Source organism: Zootoca vivipara, chromosome 14 (genome assembly GCF_965207765.1).
Source record: "Zootoca vivipara chromosome 14, rZooViv2.hap1.1, whole genome shotgun sequence".
In the NCBI taxonomy this organism is placed as follows: Eukaryota; Metazoa; Chordata; class Lepidosauria; order Squamata; family Lacertidae; genus Zootoca; species Zootoca vivipara.
In genome coordinates this window covers 10,526,212-10,550,264 of record NC_142597.1, presented here as the reverse complement: position 1 = coordinate 10,550,264, position 24,053 = coordinate 10,526,212, and the positions used below count along the sequence as shown (strand labels likewise).

The following is a 24,053-nucleotide window of genomic DNA, read 5'->3' as shown; positions in this document are numbered from 1 at the left end:
AACCTTCCCCCATTCTTAGGATATGCACACCAGGTGGGCAGGAAAAGGTAGCAAAAAAGAATGCAACCTGATTTCCATAATTTTTTTATATGCAGGCGTAGCAGCTTCGGTTGCCGACTGACAGCACTGGGGGCAGCTCCCTATTACAGGTCTCTTTCCAGGATTTAATTTCAATTGAAAATATAAATGGAACAGGTGACGACATTCCAAAAAAGGCACTCAATATTTTTCTGTATGCAACCGCTGCAGCTAGATTAGTATATATGCAAAATAAATAAATAAAATAAGTAAAATAAAAATGGAAAGACGACGACATACCCACAAAGGAAATTCGGCAGAACAAATTGATAGAATACATAGAATTAGTAATCATGGCCGCAAAACTAAAGGAATAAGGATGAGTTAAAGATAAGAGAAGAGTGGGGGTGTTTTGGAGATTATCTTAGAAGGTACGGTATAATATACAATTTAACCTACAAATAGGCGTTAACGTATGAGCAGCAGGTAACATCAAAAGAGGAAGACTTGAAATGATAATGGGTGAAATATCAGGATATGCAGCAGATCAAGATTCTCCTAGAATGCCACAGAGAGATGGATTGGGAAGTCTTAGGGAAAGAGATAAGTGGTGGATACCGTAAAGAAAAGTTTAAAAAAGGAAAATATAAATGGATTAGGCGTTTTGAGTGCCATGTTACAGCCATCTTCCATTCTGTCCTAGATGTATATGAGAGACTTGGATGTTTTTTGAGAAGGGAAGCTCATTGTGGCAGAGAAATTTGTTTTCCTAGATGTTTACCATTTTGCCAAACTCCTATCCAACTTTGCACAATGAGTGCCTTTCAATACAGTCTTTGGAAGAAGCAGTCAAGTTTCTCCAATTCTCAGTTCCAATTTCCTCCAGCTGTATATAAAGTCACATTTTTTTGACTTACGTTGGATCATTGGCCAAGTTCAGGAACAGACACACGTTGTCCATGGAGCCATTTTCCTCAAAGTCAGATTTGAAGAATCGAGCTGTTTCCATGTTCACCTACAGCAAAGCATCAACACTAGGTCAGTTGCAAAGCCAAGTATTATTTAGACCCAACTTATGAAAGTTTCTAAAATGCTGTCAATGTCAAGCAATGAAGGGTGGCTCCTCCTTCATGTTTTTGAGGGGAGTGGCACCCGCCCTGTGGAATGCCCTCCCATCAAATGTCAAAGAGAAAAAACAACTACCAGACTTTTAGAAGACATCTGTTTAGGGAAGCTTTTAATGTTTAATAGATTATTTTATTTTAATATTCTGTTGGAAGCCGCCCAGAGTGGCTGGGGAGACTCAGCCAGATGGGCGGGGTATAAATAATATATTATATTATCATTCTCATTCTCATTATTATTATTATACAAAGTTGTTGTTTAGTTGTTTAGTCATTTAGTCGTGTCCGACTCTTCGTGACCCCATGGACCAGAGCACGCCAGGCACTCCTGTCTTGCACTGCCTCCCGCAGTTTGGTCAAACTCATGTTCGTAGATTCGAGAACACTGTCCAACCATCTCGTCCTCTCTTGTCCCCTTCTCCTAGTGCCCTCAATCTTCCCCAACATCAGGGTCTTTTCCAAGGATTCTTCCTTGGAAGACAAAGTTAACACAGCCAATTTAGCACCAACAGTTGTGATTATTTTTGCTTTCGAGTTGCTAGGTGGCCACCTGGAGAAATACGATGTTCTTTTAAAGCAGAGGTGGTCCTCTCGATGTTGCTGGACTCATAACTCTCACCATCCTATGACTACTGGCCATGCTAACTTGGGCTGATAGGTGCAGGAGCCCAACTAAGGGACCCAATGGTACACTTTGTACTTCTCCACCCTACCCTATTTTTGCCTTCCCTTGCCCTTTTGCTCACCTTCCCTGCTCAATGGTGGTGAAAGAGGGAGCAGTCAAGAGAGCCAAGGAAAGGGAGAACTGGAGGAGCTGCACCTCACATTTAAAACTGGAAGTTTTAAAGGGGAAGCACAAGTCCTCAGGTTGTTATAATATAAAGCAGACACCCCCAAACTGCGGCCCTCCAGATGTTTTGGCCTACCATGATCCCTAGCTAACAGGACCAGTGGTCGGGGAAGATGAGAACTGTAGTCCAAAACATCTGGAGGGCCGAAGTTTGGGGATGCCCGATATAAATCATCTGCTGCAAATCCCTAAGAACAATTCTTTGGTCCATGACCAAAGCATAGAAGTGAAAACTCTATTTTGCAAAGGAAATAGCATGGCAATCCCTTTAAGAGATCATTTCTCAATGGGAAGGCAGCTTTCCCTTCGAAACTAAGGTCTCAACTCTTAAAGTGCACCCTAGCTAAGTTCTTCTATACATGTGAACAAGGAATCCTGTTGCAGCTAGTCTGGGGACCAAAATTAGAGGTTTTTGAGATGAATAGATACTGTGTACTCTGTTTCATAGATGCCAATTCCATAGCACATTAACAGCTCCTGCAGAATTGTTTACATAAAAGTACCTCCAACTTGGACGGCAAAGATGGTGACAAATAATGAACTGGAATACTCAGTTTGTATGCATTTAGCTACTTACTCCCATAGCAGCAAATACAATGGCGAAATTATCTTCACTGTAGTCCATCACATCTTTGGATTTCTTCACCAAGCCTGCCTGGCGACAGATCTGAGCTGCTATCTGAAAAAGGATGTTTCAGAGTCACCCATGTTTTCAATGTACAAAGCTTTAATTTCTAGATAGATTTCCAAGGGAAAAGAGTAGGGGATTTGTGTCTACTTTATCATATATGAACTATAAGAACAAAACACAGGGCAGTATCCAAAGCACTCATTGCATTGGTGCAAGGATTTACACGTGCCCATGGGAACTTCCTCCCCTTAACATACATGCGCCTTGCACCCCCATCTTTTCTGGAGGGGCTGGAACCCCCTAAATAGATTTAGGGGGTGCACAGGGAGCAACCATTGCACATGCACAAATCCTTGTGCTAACAGAACAGGTTCCTTAGTGCTTGATTGGATACCACCAAAAGCAGGCTTACTCATCTTTGACAAGCTGCTAAACACAATGGTTAGTGTATGGGAGGTACTCAAATACGTAGGTTGGTATGTTAAGACGGAAAATGTGTTCATAAGAGATGCAAATATCATGGGGGGGGGGATAAAACTATCAAAACATTAGTAAATCCAACCCATTTTTTTAAAAAAATCTTATTCAGTGTTTTAATACCTATGTTTTGTTGTACTGTATTTTTGTTTTACTGGTTGTTTTTTTCCCATTCTGTAAGCTGCCAAGTGGATGCAGGTGGCGCTGTGGTCTAAACCACTGAGCCTAGGACTTGCCGATCTGAAGGTCGGCGGTTCGAATCCCCGCGACGGGGTGAGCTCTCATTGCTCGGTCCCAGCCCCTGCCAACCTAGCAGTTCGAAAGCACGTCAAAGTGCAAGTAGATAAATAGGTACTGCTCCGACGGGAAGGTAAACAGTGTTTCCATGCACTGCTCTGGTTAGCCAGAAGCGGCTTAGTCATGCTGGCCACATGACCCGGAGCTGTACGCTGGCTCCCTCAGCCAGTAAAGCGAGATGAGTCGTTCAACCCCAGAGTCGTTCGCGACTGGACCTAATGGTCAGTGGTCCCTTTACCTAAGCTGCCAAGCATTATAGGGCAGCCTGTAAATAACAAACATATTTTTCTGTTTCAGGTATTCCCGAGGAAGCTGCATTGAATAGAGTCCATTTGGTCCATCTAACTTAGTTCAGTCTGCACTTACTAGTAGCAGTATTCTAGGGTTTCAGACAGCAGTATTCTAGGGTCTTCCCCAGCCTTACCTGGATATGGTCAGGGAGTGAACCAGGTAATTTATATCTCAAAAGCGTTTATATCCCCTTATTTAGCCAAGAAGACCTCAAGAGCCCCAGACTTAGAATCTAAGAGACAAGGCCCATTCATGCATGCACAGTAGGCCACATCTGCCAATGTTTCATCCCAAGGGCAATAAATACTATCAGGAGCATGAAAACCAGGGAGAAGGAGCAGGGATTGTGCTATAGCACCTAAGTGCATCATTAAGTGGCACCAGAAGGTATTTGTTTCTTCCAAAATAATAGTCCAATTCAAATATTACACAGAGCAAACACATAAATTTATGATTATTCTGCAGCACAGGGTATAACCGGAATCCACTCCCTCTGCAGACTAATTATTAGCACTCTTTGCACTGTGTAAATTTGGGTGGTCCAGAGGCCAGCCAGGGCTTTGACAGGAGTGCCAATCATATCAGCTATCTGGAAATCCTTTGGATCCATCAGCCTCCGAGGGCAGACTATCTTAATAGGTCCCCCGCTTCTGCAGAGTAGAAAAAGTGCTGAAAGCTTAATCTCAGCAAGAAGTGATCGGGCCATGACAAGGGACTGGTTTCAATATCCCCCACTCTTCCTGATCACCCACTTCCTGTCCATTTCTGTGCCACCTACAATATAAAAAACTCTAAGCGGTGGTTGCTTTTCTTGGGGGGTGGGTGGGTTATTGGGTTGTTGTTTTCATTTTGATTCTGTTTTTCGTGGTTTTATAGTCTGATTTTATTCTGTAAACCGCCCTGAGACCTGCAGGTATAGGGCGGTATATAAATTCAGTAACAGTAACAACAACAACAACACTGAGCATTAAGTCCTGCTAAAACACCTACCTCATTGTGTGGCAACCCAGCAGCAGAGAAAATAGGAATTTTCTGTCCTCTGGCAATGCTGTTCATGCCATCTATAGCAGAAATGCCAGTCTGAATCATCTCTTCTGGGTAGATTCGACACTGAGGATTGATTGGTTGACCTATTTCATTTTGACAGGAGGAAAACATTATTTTCAACCTCCATTTCCCAAGAAGTTAGATTCAAGTTTCAGTAACGAATATTAAATCCAGTGTTCCACTCCTAAGTTGAGACTTGCACACTGGCAGGAAACTTTCTCAATGTTCTATTTACAAAAAGGGTTTTCTTTAAACAAGTTTGCTATTTCTGACATTTATTCTAACATGGTGTGTAATATTTAGGGTTCAGCATGACCTGCGGGCAACATACTATTTATGTGCTATGAATGAGTCTGTGCCTGGAGCCCTCTACAGTACTGCCAACAATGATCCTGAACAAGGAAAGCTTTGGGAAGCTCATTCTGGTTTTCTGCAAACAAAACCATCATCTGAGAAGAGACAGTACAAGCAAGCAGTTACTTGTCTGTACAATGGGTAATTACAAAACTGTTTTGCATTTATGCTGACTAGCACCTTTCAAACACTAAGCTGAAAGTACATCTCTCTGAGAAATTAAAGGGCAAACCTTATGTTAGCAATGTTACGGTAAACATACCCATGATATCAAGGTAATCTTCAGCCAAGACCATAGGGCCTCTGTCTATGGGCTTTCCTGATCCGTTAAACACTCGCCCTGCAGAGTAAAGAACAAGAGAACATTTGTCCGTGTTACCAGGAGACCAACTATATTAACAGTATCGCTATCATTATACTTGGAAGCTGGCCAAGGACTAGTGATCAATCCAAGAAATAGGATTTTCTACTTACCAAGCATATCTTCAGATACTGGGGTTCGAAGGATATCCCCAGTAAATTCACATGAGGTTCTCTTAGCATCAATACCTGAAGTTCCCTCAAAAACCTAAAAAAGAGAGGCAAATATTTTAGTATTTCATATTTTGGGCTTAATCTCATTGCTTCAATTTGCATAGACAAGCTCTGCAAGTGAATAAGTAGGTAAAATAGACTTTTTGATGAAATAATGCACAGACAACACACTGTATCATTAAACAAATAATGTTACAATCGGTTGTCTCATAACTTGCTTCTTTGTTCCTTCAGCAACCAAGTTCTATTAATTCTTAAAGTCTTAAAAAGAGGTGACAAACAGCCACTTATTTATTTTTAATACGAAGAAAGTGCTAAAGCAAAAGTATGGTCATCAGGCACTACAAAAGAGTTTGAAAAGCATTTTAAAAGCATCAATACTAAAGCAACACATTAAAAAATGGGGTTTTTTGCAGTAATTTACCTGGGAATTAAAAAGTGTTCTGGCCACTGGCTTCCGAATAAAATATTATGTGCAACTTGCAGACACAGGGCAACCCTTCCAAGATCAGCCATTCTCTCCAAGAATAGATACACAAGAAATAACATCAATTCCATCAAGCAGGTTGCCCCACCATTTACCTGAACTACTGCTTTGGATCCACTGACTTCCAGCACCTGCCCGCTTCTCTTTGTTCCATCCGGTAGTGTCAAGTGCACAATCTCTGCATACCTAGGGAACTAAGTGACAAGGTAGGTGGGTCAGGAGGTTTCCATCAGGAAAAGAACTGATCTACATTAAAGACTCAAATCATCAACAGTGAGAAAGCACAGATGCCAGCCTCCTGGTCAAATTCAGAACTGGAGACAGGCAAATGTTAATGTTGCTTTTCTCAGTTGAATCAAACACATTCATTCAGACTGGAACACGGTCAACCTTTTGCTACTTGCTTTGTCAGTCATAGAGGTGGCTTGTTTGCGCAACCCCAGTTGTAACAGCATTATTCTAAGCCTAACAAGCAGTACTGTCTAACTTTCTTTCCCTTCCATGACATACAGGGCACACTTACTTAATTTTACCCTGAAAAGGTTATAGGTTTTTATATGTCTCCACAACTCCAGTGAGAACAGAAGATCCATATAATGTTACTCAAGGTGTACATGTGAAACCATCCTCTATGGCAAGCCCTATCTGTGATCTTCCACAGCACATGTAGACTGAATAGGAGGACAGGTGAAGAAGCTGACATAGCAGCGCTGATAGCTCCTGCTGTGCTCCCACAGGGTCTCTGGACCAGCTGGATAATTGGCTGGGAAGAGCCAAGTGGGCCAAATGTTACTTTAACAAAGACTTTTGAACATGGATTTCAGCCATTAATTCCTATCACACAATGAAACAGGACAAAACCCAAATTTATTGTTGGTAATTTAAAGGGTTTTGCTTGGATGCAAGAATGTTGCAATATTTTGATTCCAAAGTAATTTTTAAAAATCCACATTGACTTTGCTCAAGCCACAACCACCCACCACAACACTATTATCAAAATGGGAAATTCAACTAGCATCGTTGAGAGAAACCACTTGTTGCCTCGATACTTTATTATGAAAATACTCTCTGCAGCAGCAGGAAAACTCAACTGCCCTTATGCAAACCTTGAAAGAAGGATCATTCCCATTTTAGGTTGCCAGAAGAATCTGCAGAATGCCAGTCACAATAAGGCCTATTTACAGAAACACCCACAAAAAGACGTTACCTTCACTTGATCCAAGATTACTAGTGGTCCATTGACTCCAGATACTGTCTTATATGCTGAAAAAACAACCAGAGAGAGGTATTTTTTAAGACAACAATTCAACACATTCTGACGGAAGTCATTGTGCATGGTTTTGCAATTATAAAGGCAGCAAGAATATCAAGACATTCTCTGCTCAACATGCTAGTGTGATCCTTTATGCTATGCTTGAGAGGCTGCCTTTGGGAGACAAATTGCAACCACCTGGGGAATGTGTTGTGTTTAAAGGAATGTCACTTGTTCAGGAGTACTAAGTGTTGCAACACAGCTAAGGCGGCCAAAGGGCTCCCTCATTTTACCACTTCCGTGTGCTGCTACCCCATTCACCCATTATAGTGGTACCTTGGTTTATGAACTAAATCCGTTCCAGAAATCAATTTTTAAACCAAGGTGTGCTTTCCCATAGCAGTGGGGGTGGGACTCAATTTACAAATGGAACACACACAACAGGAAGCGGAACATGTTCTGCTTCCAAGGCAAAGTTCACAAACCAAAACACCTATTTCCGGGTTTGCAGCGTTCTTAAGCCAAGTTGTTCAGAAACTAAGCTGATCTTAAACCAAGGTACCACTGTGCCGTTTCTATTACTGGCTATCCAACTGTTGAAGCTGGTAACTAATTCTTTTTAAATCCAGGAGATGGGGTTGTTGGCAAGACTAGAGAAGAATTTCAAGTCCCAGATGCCTGAATCACATTTCCAGACACGCACAATTTATGTTATAATAAGACCTTATTAATTATCCTTTTCATTACACACCCTGTTTAGTGTTCAGTCTGGGGAGAGCTATGCAGTGGATAAGATCCTGAAACACATTGCAGTAGCCCACAGTGTAGGAAGGCACCAAACCTTCAACAAAGCAAGTGGACATCAAGACTATTTAAGGTACAAGGCTATGAATGTTATGCTATTCTGCTGAAACTTGCACAAATATCTTCCTTTGGGGGAAAACCTTTTAAGTGAACAGCACAATGCTTGGTGGCGCTGTGGTTAAACCACTGAGCCTAGGGCTTGCTGATCAGAAGGTCGGCGGTTCGAATCCCTGTGACGGGGTGAGCTCCCGTTGCTTGGTCCCAGCTACTGCCAACCTAGCAGTTCGAAAGCATGTCAAATGCAAGTAGATAAATAGGAGCCGCTACAGCGGGAAGGTAAACGGCGTTTCCATGTGCTGCTCTGGTTCGCCAGAAGCAGCTTTGTCATGCTGGCCACATGACCTGGAAGCTATACGTCGGCTCCCTCGGCCAATAATGCGAGATGACCGCGCAACCCCAGAGTCGGTCACGACTGGACCTAATGGTCAGGGGTCCCTTTACCTTTACTACAATGCTTGTAGAGAAGCTTACAGCAGGCTTTGTTTGTTTTACACTGTGCTGTGATGCCAAAGAAGACATCTCATACTGACACAAGAGCCGAGATGCATAAAAACCTTGGGGGCAGGATCTCTGTCACACAGAATGTTAAGACAGCAATGCCAAGTGCCCTCAGAGTCATCCATTAGTTGAACTCTACAAGCTTAAATTTCTTTCAGCCAATGGCTAGGAAACACAATCCTATCTACGCTGCCTTGAGGTATCTGCACCATCTCAAGTGTTTGGAAAGAAAACTCACTGTCAGCATGGAGCTGTGTAAGAGTCTTACTGCAGGCTTAAGCAGCTCTGCAGAGGGCTGCATCAACCAACACACGTTTTCAAGAACTCCTGCCACACCAGTTAGTTTATTATGGTTCTGAACACTGGCAATAACCTGCTTGTTGTGGTCAACTCAACACATTCTTCTCTTAATGAGGAAAATGTGTAATAAAGTTCCATTTCAAACAAAATTAGTTTCTGGAAAGAGGGGGCAGGCAGCAACAGAATCAAGACTCCCAAGCAAACTCACTCTATCCCTGACCTGGCTCCATACTTCTGGCAAACAAGAGCTTCCTATCCACTTTTATTGTTGTTGAATCAACTCTAGTGCCATTTCCCCCAACCAAACAGATGGATGCTGCACTGTCTTCCCTGCCTTTCCAAGTCATTAGGAGAAGAGGGTTTAAAGCATGGGTAGGCAAACTAAGGCGCGGGGAACGGATCAGGCCCAATCACCTTCTAAATCTGGCCCGCGGACGGTCTGGGAACCAGCGTGTTTTACAGGAGTAGAATGTGCCCTTTTATTTAAAATGCATCTCTGGGTTATTTGTGGGGCATAGGAATTCATTCATTTCCTCCCCCCACAAAAAAATATAGTCCGGCCCCCCACAAAGTCTGAGGGACAGTGGACCGGCCCCCTGCTGAAAAAGTCTGCTGAGCCCTGGTTTAAAGCCTAGCTAATACAGTCATACATGGGAGTACATGGAACTGCTTCAGACCATTTGTCCACATACACCAGCACCATCTTACCGATGCAAGTTGGAGAAGTTCTCCAAGGGATATTTCCCACCCCTGCTAGCCTAGACCTTTTAACTAGATGTGTGAGGGACTAAACATGGAGCTCCTGCATGCCAAGAGAAGCTGGAGTTGGAGACAGAGCAGCTCTGTAATAAGGGTAGAGACATAAAAACAGAGGGGCAGATGCCAAGGAGTTGCAGAAGTAGATGTTACAGCAACCAAAGCCAATTCTAAGTTCCGCACTCTGTTTCTGCCCACCCCTGGTTTATATGTGCATAACAGACTTGGAGTTTTTGAGATCCATTTTGGTTTTTTTTACTAGAAGAATGAACACCAATTGGAGCTGGGTACAAAACAGGGGCGACGGAGGGGACGGTGGCAAATAGAGAATTAAGGAACAAGGTGCCTCCAGCATAGATGCGTAGCCTATTTGTTTTCAGTATCAGAACTTTACTTACAGTCCTGCCACACAAAAACCCAGTCCTGATTCCATCACCTGACGTTCTCCTCACCTTAGCTCCCTAATTTAGAAGGAGTGGCGGTAAGCAAGAGACATATTGCAAGAAAATATATTTTTGCTGCTTTCGGGGGTTAAGATTGGAGTGCCTTCTCAATCTTTAATTTTATTATTCACTCGGAGATGGTGTGCGCTACAAACACAAGCCAAATTAGGGTGCCTTGGAATGTCTGGGGGCTTAACAGAAGTGATGTAGGATCTCTCTGAAGCCTAATCTGAAGTAGGGAAGCCTCACCCCAAAAATCTCACAGTAATCTGTTGCTAAAATGCACTGTGTGTGTGTGTGTTCTGTTGACTAAGATGTGCTCTCTCTCTCTCTCTCTCTCTCTCTCTCTCTCTCTCTCTCACACACACACACACACACAAAACCTTCTCTGTCATAGCACTAACACTGATATTTTGGCTAAGGACGTTCACCTGGACTCACTGCTGCTCACTTCTTGGTATGCTGCTAAGACTCATCTCTTCTGATAGCCATTTTAGATGCTGCCTTTTAAACTGCATTTTATCACTGCTGTTTGTAACTGCGCTGTAATTTTCAGTTTTGTTGTAATTTTCATTAATGCATTTTTTTCTGAGGGGTTTTGCTAAAAGTATTAACCACCCCAAGTACAGTATATTTTTAATGCTTAAGAATGTGCAGATATGAGATATGTGTGGCAGCAAGGACCTGGCAGTGAACAATAAGATTTATTTATTTTTCACCGCTGCCCTTCCAAACAGCATACTTCTCCCCAAGTGTGTCAAATGCTTCAGTCTCACATGATCTACAAATAGAAGTGTTTTCGTGAGCCAGAAGGCTTTATCAGGCTCACACAGCAGCAGAGTAATCATTAATCACACAGGGAAGGGATGAGCAAGTCAGATTATTTCTAGAATAGGATAATCAACTTATACATCTAGAACTGAAATCCCATGTACCTGGGAGTTAGATCTATTAAACATAGGACTTGGAAATAACTCGTCTTTCAGAAGTATACACAGCATTCTGCTGCATGGCTGCAAACTACTAAGGCATAAGTGTCATTGAATTCAACGAGACTTGCTTCTGAGTACATATGCAAGCGGCAAAACTCTCGACCAGGTTTGAGTTTTGGGGACAATCACTTCCCAACAGCAAACACAAGGGAGTATCTTGCAGCCCCTTAGAAACCAGGATTTATTGGTTGTGGCCAAGAGTCCACCAAATGCACAAAGGTTCATCCAGGAAGAGAAAGTGTTGAGGAATCCAAACCCCTCTCCCTTCCACTGCTTATTTATTTTAATGCTAATCTTCACTGAAATGGAAATATTAAAACATCACTTCACTTCTAAAAGTGTTGAACATTTTTACACACACATAAAATATGCTATCTTTTTTATTCGAGGTTTCAAACTTGTTTTATATATGTTCAACTTTTAGAACTTTAGAAGCAATGTTTCAATACTTCGATTCTGATTAAAGTTGCCATCAAAATTATGCCTTAGGGAATGTTCTTTTCTTTGTGTTGGCGACAATATGAATTAGCAAGGCATAACCTGGGTGGTGGTGAAACAGGACGGTTTTGTTCATTGCAAGTATGTGAGTATATGATAGCTGTTATGTCAACACTGAGATATTTACACTGTTAGTAAGTGGTAACAAAGTCTATTGATATACAATAAAAGCTTTCCTGTAACTCAAAAAAAGATTACTTTGAAGATACTCGAGATAAGCTCCTCTGCCTTATAACAACAGAAGATCAAACAAGAGAATCATCCCCAAGATTCTAGCCATGTGCTCCATTTAGTCAAAGATACACTAAGAAATTTTCCAAGTACCTGTCCCATTACTAAAAAATAATATGTTGGGAGTCTTAAAAACTGAGTGTATTTCAGAAGTGTATTTCAAAGAGAACATCTGGACCTTTTTTTTTGAATCTACGGTATTTGTTTTAATTTGCCTTATTTTGTGCATGCTTTTCAAGTTACTTTTCAGCTCAGACTAAAATGTAACTATCACCTAAAAATGTGCTGTTCACCTTTCTTTATCTTTGCTCAGAGAAATGTAGAGGAAAAATACAAAGCTAAGCAGATAAGAACTGCAGCTTTGAGCTCCTACTGCCCCCAGTTAAATGCTTCAAGATGGATTAAAACACTGCTTGCTTCTCGGCTCAGCAAAACACAGCCATGAGTCTGGGGAACTCAACTCGTGACAACCTTGTCAGCACTCAACCCCCCTCCTTGAGCAAAGAGCTTACTTCCTGTCATTTTCCCAAACAATCCAATTTCCTTGTTTTATCACTACAGTATCTACAAGTTAGTTACCATCACACAAACAGCTTGGACTCAAAGTCTATACTCTAAGATTCAAAAAGAGAAAGATTGCCTAAGAAGGCCCAGCCCTGACCCACGGGCCCCCAAATCTCCACCTCTCAACCAAAAAACCCCCACCCAGAAGAATTATTAGCAGGTTAAGAGACTTCTGCCACATCAGCTGAAAAGCCTCCATCACCATATGCAGGACTACATGCTGGTGACTTTTCTAGGTCTTCCTAGCACTGGGAAATCATCTAAGGAGAGAGGCAAAGTACTTTCTACACCCCCCCAGCCCCATCCTTCATTGTGCCTGCTTCAGATCCCACTCTCCATAGCTGGCAGCTGGCATCCTTCTATTTCCCCTTCTCTCTGGCAGAAGACTTTTTAAAGCCTTCAGGGTGCCTGTGTGATGAAGCTGGTGGCACTGAATCAAGGTGTAAAACATCCAGGTGAACAACACAGCTGCTGGAAAGACAAAAATGGGAGGGCTCCCAACACAGAGACATCAGCCCTCATGTAGATGTGGAGAACAACGAAACCTCAATAGTGGGCTTCCACTATTACACTTACCTGTCCCTAGATAGCTTCCTCAGTCTTATTTCTGCACTTGAGGATAACAATACAGTGTTGCAAGGAAAAGGAAAGGGTAGACCCCCCAACAAGGAAAAAGGCAACCAACAACAATGGCAATAAGCTAGAATGGAAAACTAGAGGCGAAAAGACAGGGATTTTGTTTTCAGTAACTAGAGACTGGTTTGTAGCATCTTCAAGGAGACAAATTATTCCATCAGAAGCAATTCAAAAGTGTAAAGGGGAAGGCTGGCCCCTTTTTGCTACTGTAGATATTACCAGAGTCTGACCACATGTACCATTGGCACAACAGAGGCTGTTTGTTCCTGCACTTGTACAAGTCTGCAGAGTCCATGCAGAAAATCTCTGCTGCTGCAAGGTTGGATTTCCCCTTTCCATGAGTTTCACAACCGTCACACATCCCCTGATTTACAGTAACCAGATCAGCATATGAACTTATGTGTCCTGCTTTGAATATAAAAGGCTACTAGTTTTTTTGAGAGAATAACCAAAATTTTTGCATGCCTACCATTAGGACAATTATCCACCTTGTTTTATTTTGGGGAAGGGCCAGAACTCAGTAGTAGAGCACAGGAAGATTTAAGGTCCAACACCTGGTAACCCCAGTTAAGAAAGTCTTGGGAAAAGAGAATGGGAAAGGCTTCTATACAAGCCCCTGGAATGTCCTTGCCAGCCCAAGCAGATAATAGCAGACACTGTGGCCAGATAAAAAGCTGCCCTATACCAGATCAGGCTATGTTGCTTCTGTCCTTCCCTGAGCATAAGTCGTCCATCAGGACAACTAAGAGTACAGTTTCTATACCAAAACAAGGCTGAAATGAATCAAATAATTAATCTCTGCCCGAAGGTGCACTGCAATCACAAACTCACATCCAAGAAAGCCACATTCAAGGGCGCACTCACATACTGCCTTCTTCAAAGTATTCATGACCACTCTCTCTCAACTAGGCATTCATTAACTCCTTGGACCATGCTGGTCAATCTGGTGCTCATTGCTTTGAGCCAAAAAGGACACAAGGATCAAACACCCAGGACTTAGGCTACAGTTCTCCAAGCACCCTGTCATATCCTCATGCTGTAACAAGTTAAATCCATCCAATAAAACAGGAGTAGATGGTGCTCTGGATATGTCCACAGACTGAAATATGGTAACAAATTGTGATGAAAATGAGTGATTTTAACCTCAAATAAAGTAGCAAATATCACAGCAGGCATCGGAGAATTTTGTTGCTATTGTTGATAATCAGATACTGTATTATTATTTATGTCTTTTGGTAGGTCAGAAGGAGGCTCCAAGCAACAAGAAAGATGCCTTCAAAATGGCACAGAAACGAAGGGAATTGCATACAGCTCATTATCATTGACACTGACTAGCAGCAGCTGTTCAGGATTTCAGACAGGGTTCTCTCCCAGCCCTACATCAAGATGCTCCAGGATGCATGCAAGGCAGATGCTACAGCACTGAGCTATGGGCTTTCCACTGTTAGAGATATAGAAAGCTGCCTTATGTTATACCAGATCTTCAACCCACCTAGCTCATTATTATCTACACTGGCAGGCTGCAGCTCTCCAATGTTTCAAACTGGGACCGCTCCTGGCCCTACCTGGAGATACCAGGGATTGAACCTGGGACTTGCTGCATGCAAAGCAAATGCTTTACAACTGAGCTACTGCCCTTCCCTCACTGGCAGAATGAGAGAACAATGATGGCAGAAATGAGTTACTTCTTCACAATCCCCTGTATTTGGCTACATCCACAGATGCCCCTACTTGCATTCAAGCGGTCTCCCTACTGGCTTCACTTAGCCAAACTCTTGGCTAAACCAAGCTGCTTAGGAGCAATTGTGTGTAATGTCAGTCATCTATGTGTCCCATAAAGCAACTGGGGCACTGAGAGACGTGCCAGCTTTTCTGAGTGGTCTCAGGCATCTTTCAGATTCAGATTCCACCAACTTCTGAAGCGAGCCATTTTAATAGGTCTGCCACCTCTATACAGAGGGTAGTCACAACTGTTTTAAAATTCACCAGGAAGTTATCTGACTATGACAAAGGAGTCATATGTATTTCACCCTCCCTCCAAAAACTCAGACTGAGAAGTGTGGTTTGGACAAACCCCCAAGGGAGCTTCACAGCTCAGATGAGGGGCAAGTCACACACATCCTTATTTTTAGGGCCACAAACATGGCGTTATCAGGAAGTGCTGGGAACTGTAAGCAGGGAGAATGTGGTTGCACTGAGGTCCTGCTTGCGAGCTTCCCCTAGGCGTCTGGTTGGCCACTGTGAGAACTAGACAGGCCTTTGGTCTGATCCAGCATGGCTCTTTTTAAGTTCTTAAGTGAGCCACCTCCAGGAAGACCTGCACTTCCTGTGGCCTTTAGAGGAGATTTGAATGTGGGTTTCTCATATCCAAACTCAATCTTGTAAAGGAAAAGGTAAAGGGACCCCTGACCATTAAGTCCAGTCGTGGATGACTCTGGAGTTGCGGCGCTCATCTCGCTTTACTGGCCGAGGGAGCCGGTGTTTGACCGCAGACAGCTTCCTGGTCATGTGGCCAGCATGACTAAGCCGCTTCTGGCGAACCAGAGCAGCGCATGAAAACGCCGTTTACCTTCCTGCTGTAGCAGGACCTATTTATCTACTTGCACTTTGACGTGCTTTCCAACTGCTAGGTGGGCAGGAGCTGGGACCGAGCAACGGGAGCTCACCCTGTCATGGGGATTCAAACTGCTGACCTTCTGATTGGCAAGCCCTAGGCTCTGTGGTTTAAACCACAGCGCCACCCGCATCCCTTCTAGCCACCCCTAAATCCATCCCAGCTTGATGGTACACTTTACTCTTGTGTAAATGCCACCAAATATGTGCCCGGTTGTGGAAAGGCAGTGCTGAAAACAATAAAACATAAATATGCAAAGTGGGGGGGTGGAATCATTCAGTTCAAAACATAATTGACAGAAGGAAATGATTCAGTGACATGGCAAAGTGTAACACATACAGAAAAAATCCTTCCAGATGAGTGTATGGTCCACAATTAATACCCTGGTTATAGAAATTAATACCCAGGAATTAATACCCTGGTTATAGAAAAATACATATTTTCTGTTTAAAATGCTTGTACCTCTTGAGGAAGTTTATATTAATCATTTTCAAACAGTTTCTAAGATAGTAATTTAGAGACTAAATAATAGCTTTTAATATTGAGGCTATCAAAATGAGTTTTTCAGCTCATTATCATACATATAACACTGCTTAGAAATGTCTTAAATCAATAATATTTAAATAGAAAGTTTATATAGGATTGCAGCCTTAGTTGCTGCAGTTTTCCAGGATCTTTTAACTATTAAGACAATTGCATAGGACAGTCATGTGCTCTGGCCTCCAGCCCAAGATAGCTTTTTACTACAACCAATGACCTTTGATTTGTTACGGTCTACTGATTTAAACAAACATTATTTATCTGTGAGATGTACATGTTCTCTGCTTCCTCCTTGGGTAAAAGGTAAAGGGACCCCTGACCGTTAGGTCCAGTCGTGGATGACTCTGGAGTTGCGGCGCTCATCTTGTTTTACTGGCCGAGGGAGCCGGTGTTTGTCCGCAGACAGCTTCCGAGTCATGTGGCCAGCATGACTAAGCTGCTTCTGGTGAACCAGAGCAGCGCATGGAAACGCCGTTTACCTTCCCGCAGGAGCAGTACCTATTTATCTACTTGCACTTTGATGTGCTTTCGAACTGCTAGGTTCGCAAGAGCAGGGACAGAGTAACGGGAGTTCACCCCATTGCGGGGATTCGAACTGCCAACCTTATGATCAGCAAGCCCTAGGCCAGGCATCCCCAAACTGCGGCCCTCCAGATGTTTTGGCCTACAATTCCCATGATCCCTAGCTAACCGGACCAGTGGTCAGGGATAATGGGAATTGCAGTCCAAAACATCTGGAGGGCCGAAGTTTGGGGATGCCTGCAGCGCCACCCTTGGGTACTCAGACCCTTATATCTTTGATATTTCTACCACTTTTTAATCAACATACAAAAATACTAGGACCAGTAACCTCACATAATTAACAGCAGTATTTTGATTTAAAGTGCCACAAGAATTTAAAGTTGTCATGTGACAAAACATAGCTATTTAACATTTCAATTTCTACACCAGCAGCTCTTAAGTTAGTCCTCCCTTATTTCTGGAAGCAGTGCCTTCCTGGGATGCATATCTATCCAACACTTATATCCCTACTAATTCAGGTGTCAATAAATCAACATAACAAAGGCTTAGTGTGAGCTATTCACACATGGCAAAAAGATAACACTTATCCCCAAAGCATTTTCCACTGTAATGTTAGAGCTAGACATCCCATAATGCAAGAGCCATCTTGCCTCCATCTGCTGCTACACATGATTCTGCAGTGTACCACATGACCTTGAGATTTAGGCTGAGCAGATTAGTCAACCTACAGAACGTTTCACAACCACCTACTTTCATTTCCCATTTAAAGACAATCCACAATGGCCTTGCTTGGGGATTTTTGTTTTCTTAAATGAGAGGGGCTTCTAGCAACTTCATGGGAATAGAATATACAGTAAACAGAATCCAGGACGTGTCCTTTATGTGGTCTCTCTTGTACACCAAGAGGCACCAATCAGCACAGTCAATGAAGTAGCCAAGCAATGAGACTGCATTGTGAAATTTTGTCCTTTCATAAAAAGAGCTTCCTGCACTAACTGGCTGGAAGGGAGAGCACCTGCCATTTTTATTTTTTAATACCTAATTCAGGTTGCAGTTCTGAACACATTGACTGGGGGTAAGCTCCACTGAACTCAACCCATGTTAACATCCTGAGTAAACATACCCAGAATGACAAAGTGAAGTTTACTCACTTAAGCCTCATTTAATTCAATGGGACTTACTTGTGAGTAGACATAGTTAGGATTGTGCTGTCAGTTGTCCAGAGGCTTATATTCACACTCCTAAAAAAACCCCAGTGGGAGATGAATTTCAATACAATCCCTCTTTTCTCCCAGCTCAGGAACCATTCATTTGATGCCACTTCTCTACCATGTCCCAATGAACCAATATGGCAGTTGCTGCAGTTACACTGACATGCAGTTCAATCCTATGCATGTCTACTTAGAAGTAGATCCCACTGTGCTCATTGGGGCTTATTTCTAGGTAAGTGGGCATAGGACCTCAGCCTGCAGGATTGCAGAGCACTTAACTTACAAGTTGCACAAATCACACTTAAGAGACATGGTGACAACAAAGCAGCTGTGCCCACTGCTTGCCCCCCACGAAAAGTGCAAACCTAGGAAGAACAGATGTGGCACACTGCGGACAGAGAATGGAACATACACAAATTGGGAAATGCTTCGGATAGGGTGGGGAAGAAAGGAAAGAAGAGAAGGGAGGAATGAGAACAAGAATGCATTAGAGGTGGGCCCAGAAGCCTTGGACCCCAAAGAGGAAAAAATATGGAGCAATATACAGCACCACTAGAGGAAAAAAAAACGCTGAAGGGCAGCGCAGGAGGGAGAAGAGAAGGATTATATATATGCATTTATTTTTAGACTAGTTACCCCTTGGGGCAGCACCTTATCCTCTCCATTGAGGGTGCAAAACGGTAAAAAGGAACATATTAAAATATAAATGATAGTGCTGTTAGTCACCCCCTTCCCATCACTGCTGCAGCCACTAGCCGGCGTCAGCCATAGGAGGGGCTAAATAAACCCGGCTCCCGTGAAAGACCACCTTTCTACAACATGACGGCTCTTCCTGTTTGCTAGGATTTGGCAGAAGGAATAAAATTTGTATCACTGGGGTGTGGTGTTGTTTTTTGGCCGGGGAGGGAGGGAGGCAGGACACTGTTGAGCAATCCACAGAAAAACAAGGCAGCAATAATAACCGCGATTCCGATTGTTCTGTTCTCTGCCGCCCCTGAAAGCTGCAGGACCGAATTTCTTAAATCATGATAATATTTCTCTCCTCCCACCCACCCACCCCGGATAATCCCCCGCAGGGAGTCCGAAGAAGCGGGCAGGTGAGGCGCGCGGGGGGGGTCCCCTTTCCCCGCCCCACCTGCCTCCCGGCGCCGCTACTCACTGAGGCGGGGCTGGGAGAGGTAGTCGCGGGTGACGGCGGCCGCCTGCTCCCGCGACGCCCCTCCGCCACTCAGCTCGGACACGGCTCCGTTCACCATCCCCCGAATGGCCCGCAGCGCCGCCATCTTGTCGCCGTCTGGGCTGCGGCGCCACTGCGCACGCGCTCATATAGGCGCTCCTCGCCGGGCCCTGCCCTCCCTCCTTCTCCGGTCCCGCCCCTCCCGCGAGCCGGCGGGGAGAACCCGGAAGTAGAAGGAGGGGGGGCAGGAGGGGGAAGGAGCTGGCCAGGGTGCTGAGCGGAGGCGGGAGGGGGGATGGGGCATCTATTTTCAGTCAGAGCTCCACGGGGAGCTCCTGGGATCTAAACCCAGGACCTGAATATATATATATACATATCATATATTATCATAGAACTTGGCAGTGCTCCTGAGCATGTGCAGTATGCCAGCTCCACCCTGCTGTGTATTAACTGCAGGTTTTTTAAATATATATATATATATATATATATATATATATATATATATATATATATATATTTAATGATTTTCCTTTTTATACATTTCAATAATTTTACAATCGTTTTAACATTTCAAAACTTGAATTCCTTCCCCCTCTTTCTAAGGTTCCCCAAATATATTTTTATATATTTTCTGCACATACAAATTAACTTAATTTGCTCATTTATTCATCTACTTTAAACATATACAGTAGTACCCTCTGGTTACATAAACTTCAGGATGTGAAAGCGGCAGACCCAGAAATATTTGACCGGGTTTCGCTACATGCGAAGGTACCACTGTACTCTTATAAAACTGCAGGTTATTACAGTAATCCTGCCAATGTTCTTATCTGTTTACAGTTTATTTGTAAATATTCAATAAACCATTTCCATTCTTTTATAAAAAGCTGGTTATCTTGATTTCTTATTTTTTGGTAAATTTTTGCCATTTATGCATATTCCATAAGTTTTTGTATCCATTCTTCTTTTGCTGGGACTACTTCTTTCCATTTTTGGGCAAGTAACATTCTTGCCACTGTACTAGTCGCATACAGGAATAAATTTCTATACAGTTTAGGTAGTTCTGCCCCTATAATTCCCAAAAGGAACTAACTGCAGTTCATAGACACACAGAGTCATAGAATCAGAGTTGGGAGGGACCCTGAGGGCCATCTAGTCCATCCCTTTGCAATACAGTTCCCCATCCAATTTGAAGCCATACTGGACCCCGCTTAGCTTTGCGAATTATGGGTGCCCCCTGAGTGATGACAGCCTTTCCTTGCTAGAGACGCCAGGAACTGAGCCTAGCACTTTCTCCACATAAAGCATGTGCTGTAACACTCCTTTAAGGCCCTGCCAGCAAGTCTCTTGAGAGTTCTTGTACTTTGGAATCATGCAGAAGTAAAGAACAATCGTGAAACAGGCCTCATTTCCCCTTCTTCACAGCCACAACTGGTCATCTTCTCCTCCTCCTCTTGGGTGACTAGTAAGTGCATGATTCAGATTCATAACTTTTTCCAAAGATAATAAATGAGCATGCTTTCCTAGATCTGGCTGCAAAGTATATCAAATTCAAGGCACCACATAGTGAGGGCAAAACTAATCACACTTCTGCTTATTATAGATGTGATAGTTCCCAGTGAGATATCAAACTGTGAGATATCAGACCACGGCTATTCTGAACCTACACTTAATTTTCTTATCCTTATATCCTCTTTGCAAAGCAAAGCTCTACTTCTTTCTTTGCAGCAGCAGCAACAGAAGAAGAAAAACCCTTCTAGAAAAAAATAATGAAATCATGCTAAAGATGAGCCTCTCACATGCGATACTCCCTGGAGAATAGTGAGTAAAATTCCCCCACTGCTTAGGAACAGGGTGAAGAATCTGAAGAAACAGTTTTTGTGATATGTGCTATTGACCCCAATATAGTTTCTGAATGCTTTCAAGTGCTTTCACACATGACACTAAAGGGCATACCCAATTCTAGCTTGAGCTACATGTTCTGTATGTGAATGTTATTAAGGTGGCATAGATTTATTAGAAGAGCTTCCATGTCAAAGGGCACGTGTGCCAGGAAGTCTTGAGCTATGACATCTCTCATATTAGATTTTCATCCTTGAATGCCTGTTCCCCCCTCCACCCCGCACTTTTTTTATTACCATTTTTGGCAGCAATGTAAAAAAACCCAGCATAAGAACAAAACACACAATATAATTTTGTAGTCATAGATATGGTAACAGTAATATTGGCTCATAATATTGATGTAACCATATCCACCAAAATAATAATAATAATAATAATAATAATAATATATTTATACCCCACCCATCTGGCTGGGTTTCCCTAGCCACTCTGGGCGGCTCCCAATCAAATATTAAAAACACAATACAGCATTAAACATTGAAAACTTCCCTAAACAGGGCATATAGAAAAAAAAACCTTAAAGATGCAAAAAGTGATTTGGTTCTCTTCCCACTTCCTACCCCACAATGCTGTTGGGTACACACACAGTGCAAACCTGTCTCAAGGAGAGAAATCCAGCTTCTATACCCTACCAAACAATACAATACTTTTTGTACACCCTTATCTTGCAAGTGAGCCTGCCTGCTTTTTCTTAACCCCCCAGCCCTTCACAGACAGAAATATTACTTTCTGAGAGTTTTGAAAATACAATATCCCCACAGTGAAAATGCAATATCCTGCAGTGCGGTGGAGAAAGATATGTGCCCACAGTGTAACAAATGATAAACAAATATGTATTGCATAATGAATTGATTGTGGCAAAAGGACCCAAGTCTCTACTCTTCTGAAGGAATAAACAAATAGCAACACTTATCCTGGTCTGGAAGAACTGTCTGCATGAACCATAACAAGGGTAGTAACCTGTAACAGTTATCGGCCACTGCAGTCTTTATTACTCAAATATTGGATTAGATACCAATCACAACTGGGTGATAAGCCTCACGGGAACAAACAAACATCCTACTATAATTGGAGCAGTTTCTAAAAACACTGTACCATTGAGTGTTTTTTATGTGCGACTTAACTAGTAGTGAGCAGCACCCTGGGTGGTTTTCAGCTAAGTTTTACTCTGAGTATTGTCATTTAAATAAATGAAAATGACTGCTAGGTCCATTAATTTCAGTGGGTCTGCTCCAAGTGAAACATAGCTGAATACTAACCCCTGGGTACAGGGATGTGAGAGGTGGCATTTCTGTGTGGGTCCTTTCTACATGCATGGCTGGCCCAAGACATTTTGCCACCTGTAGCAACGGACAGGATGGCGCCTCCTGCCAATTTCATGTACACAGAAGTTGACTGGACTGACAGGTGTCCCTTAATGGTGTTGACCTATAAAGTCTTACATGGCTCAGGACCCCAGTGCCTTAAAGGACCACCCCTCCCCATACAAACCATCCCAGACCCTGTGCTTGTCATCTGAGGCCCTTCTCTATGTCCCACCTCCCTGAGAGGTTCAGAGGGTGGCATCTAGGGATTCACCCATCCCTAGAGTGGGGTGTGCTATTGTGCCAGACCTATAGTCTTTAGGCCTCTCCTTTTAGACTCTAAAGGGCACTTGGGCCACATTGTTGCTTGGATGTTGTCATCTTCCTGCATATGGGGCTCTCTGTCAGAGGTGGGTTTGAGCTGATGGACAGTGTGAACTATGGGTTAAAATTAAATTACACAGTGCTTGGTCTCATGTCTTGAGACCAATCCCCCATGTCTGGATGTTCTGAGATAAGGGTGCCATGTGGCACTGGGTTACCACAGCGATACCAGGGAGGTCAAGTGTACGACTTGCTGAGTCATTTCATGACTAAATGTAGAGATGCGTACAATAGTCTATAGGACATTGCATGCCTTAATGCTGTCCTGTTTGCATGTCAGGAGCCTGAGTCAGGTGTAGGTCAGCAATAAAAAAACACTGGTCTCAGTGAAGTTAACTTGTCATTCAAAGAAACTAAAACTACACAGTCCTAGTGATCCCAGCAACTCTTCTCAGTAAGTCTTGCCCCAATGAGCCAGTTGTGGGGACTGAAGGTCCCTGTCTTCCCCTCCTCTCCAGATTTCCCCCCCAAGTTATCGGAGACTGTGTCTGTTTGCAACCAATCTCTCCTCTGATATTTTCATTTCTCTGTGTTTTCTGGGAGACTGGGTGTGGGGGTTGGGGAGCAGTTCACAGCAGGAAGGGGAGACCCCCGGGATTCTTCAGCAACCTGCCACATGTCTGTCTCCTGGCCCCCTCTCCTCCCAAGGATCACCTAGCTCAACAATCTGCTATGCAGATTATTCAGGTTGCCCATAGCGGGGATCAAACCCACGACCTTGGCATTACCAGCTCCTCACTGTAACCAACAGAGCTGAAACAGTGGTCTACCTAGTCCATGGAATAACACTGGATTATGAGCTTGCTTCAGCATTAGGCTCAGAATCATGGAATTGTAGAGCTGTAAGTGACCCCACGGCTCATCTAATCCAACTCTCCGGAAGTCAGGAATCTTTCACCTAATGTGGGTTTCAAACCCATGACCCAGAGAAGAACAGTTTCATGCTCCACCAACTGAGCTATCCCAGGTTGAGAAATGACAAACTGTTCTCACTCAGGCTGGTCTTGGAAAGGGGCCATCTTTCGATATAAATCTTTCAATATAAAGTCAACACATCAAAGCCTGCTGCTTCAGGGTCACTTAAAGCAGCTTTCATAGTTCCTGCTCCTCTTGACGCAAGCAAGATGTCAACGCATCCAATCGAGTCAATGCAGCCATTGTTCACTGATTTTTCGGCCTGGTATATTCCCCCCTCTTCAGACATCTTAGTGTCAGGGCATAAAAGAACTATTCATTCATGGTAATGCCCCAAAAT

The 24,053-nt window shown here is 43.2% G+C and overlaps 2 protein-coding genes across 2 annotated transcripts in view; one reads left to right on the top strand and one right to left on the bottom strand.

Annotated features, from left to right (window-relative positions):
- The window catches only part of ATP6V1B2 (ATPase H+ transporting V1 subunit B2), a 28,973-nt gene extending 9,641 nt beyond the window's left edge, over positions 1 to 19,332 (bottom strand). Inside the window, exons 1-8 of the mRNA XM_035139420.3 lie at positions 19,191 to 19,332; positions 7,318 to 7,373; positions 6,206 to 6,304; positions 5,564 to 5,657; positions 5,352 to 5,429; positions 4,679 to 4,818; positions 2,570 to 2,671; positions 936 to 1,033 (exon numbers count right to left, since the gene is read on the bottom strand). Of these exons, the coding sequence (XP_034995311.1) occupies positions 936 to 1,033; positions 2,570 to 2,671; positions 4,679 to 4,818; positions 5,352 to 5,429; positions 5,564 to 5,657; positions 6,206 to 6,304; positions 7,318 to 7,373; positions 19,191 to 19,314 (791 nt within the window). The 5' untranslated portion in view covers positions 19,315 to 19,332. The remainder of the gene's footprint in view (positions 1 to 935; positions 1,034 to 2,569; positions 2,672 to 4,678; positions 4,819 to 5,351; positions 5,430 to 5,563; positions 5,658 to 6,205; positions 6,305 to 7,317; positions 7,374 to 19,190) is intronic.
- Positions 19,333 to 21,007: 1,675 nt separating this feature from the next.
- Positions 21,008 to 24,053, top strand: part of LOC118097310 (uncharacterized) — a 38,412-nt gene continuing 35,366 nt past the window's right edge. The window contains exon 1 of the mRNA XM_088658167.1: positions 21,008 to 21,029. Within this exon, the coding sequence (XP_088514293.1) occupies positions 21,008 to 21,029 (22 nt within the window). The remainder of the gene's footprint in view (positions 21,030 to 24,053) is intronic.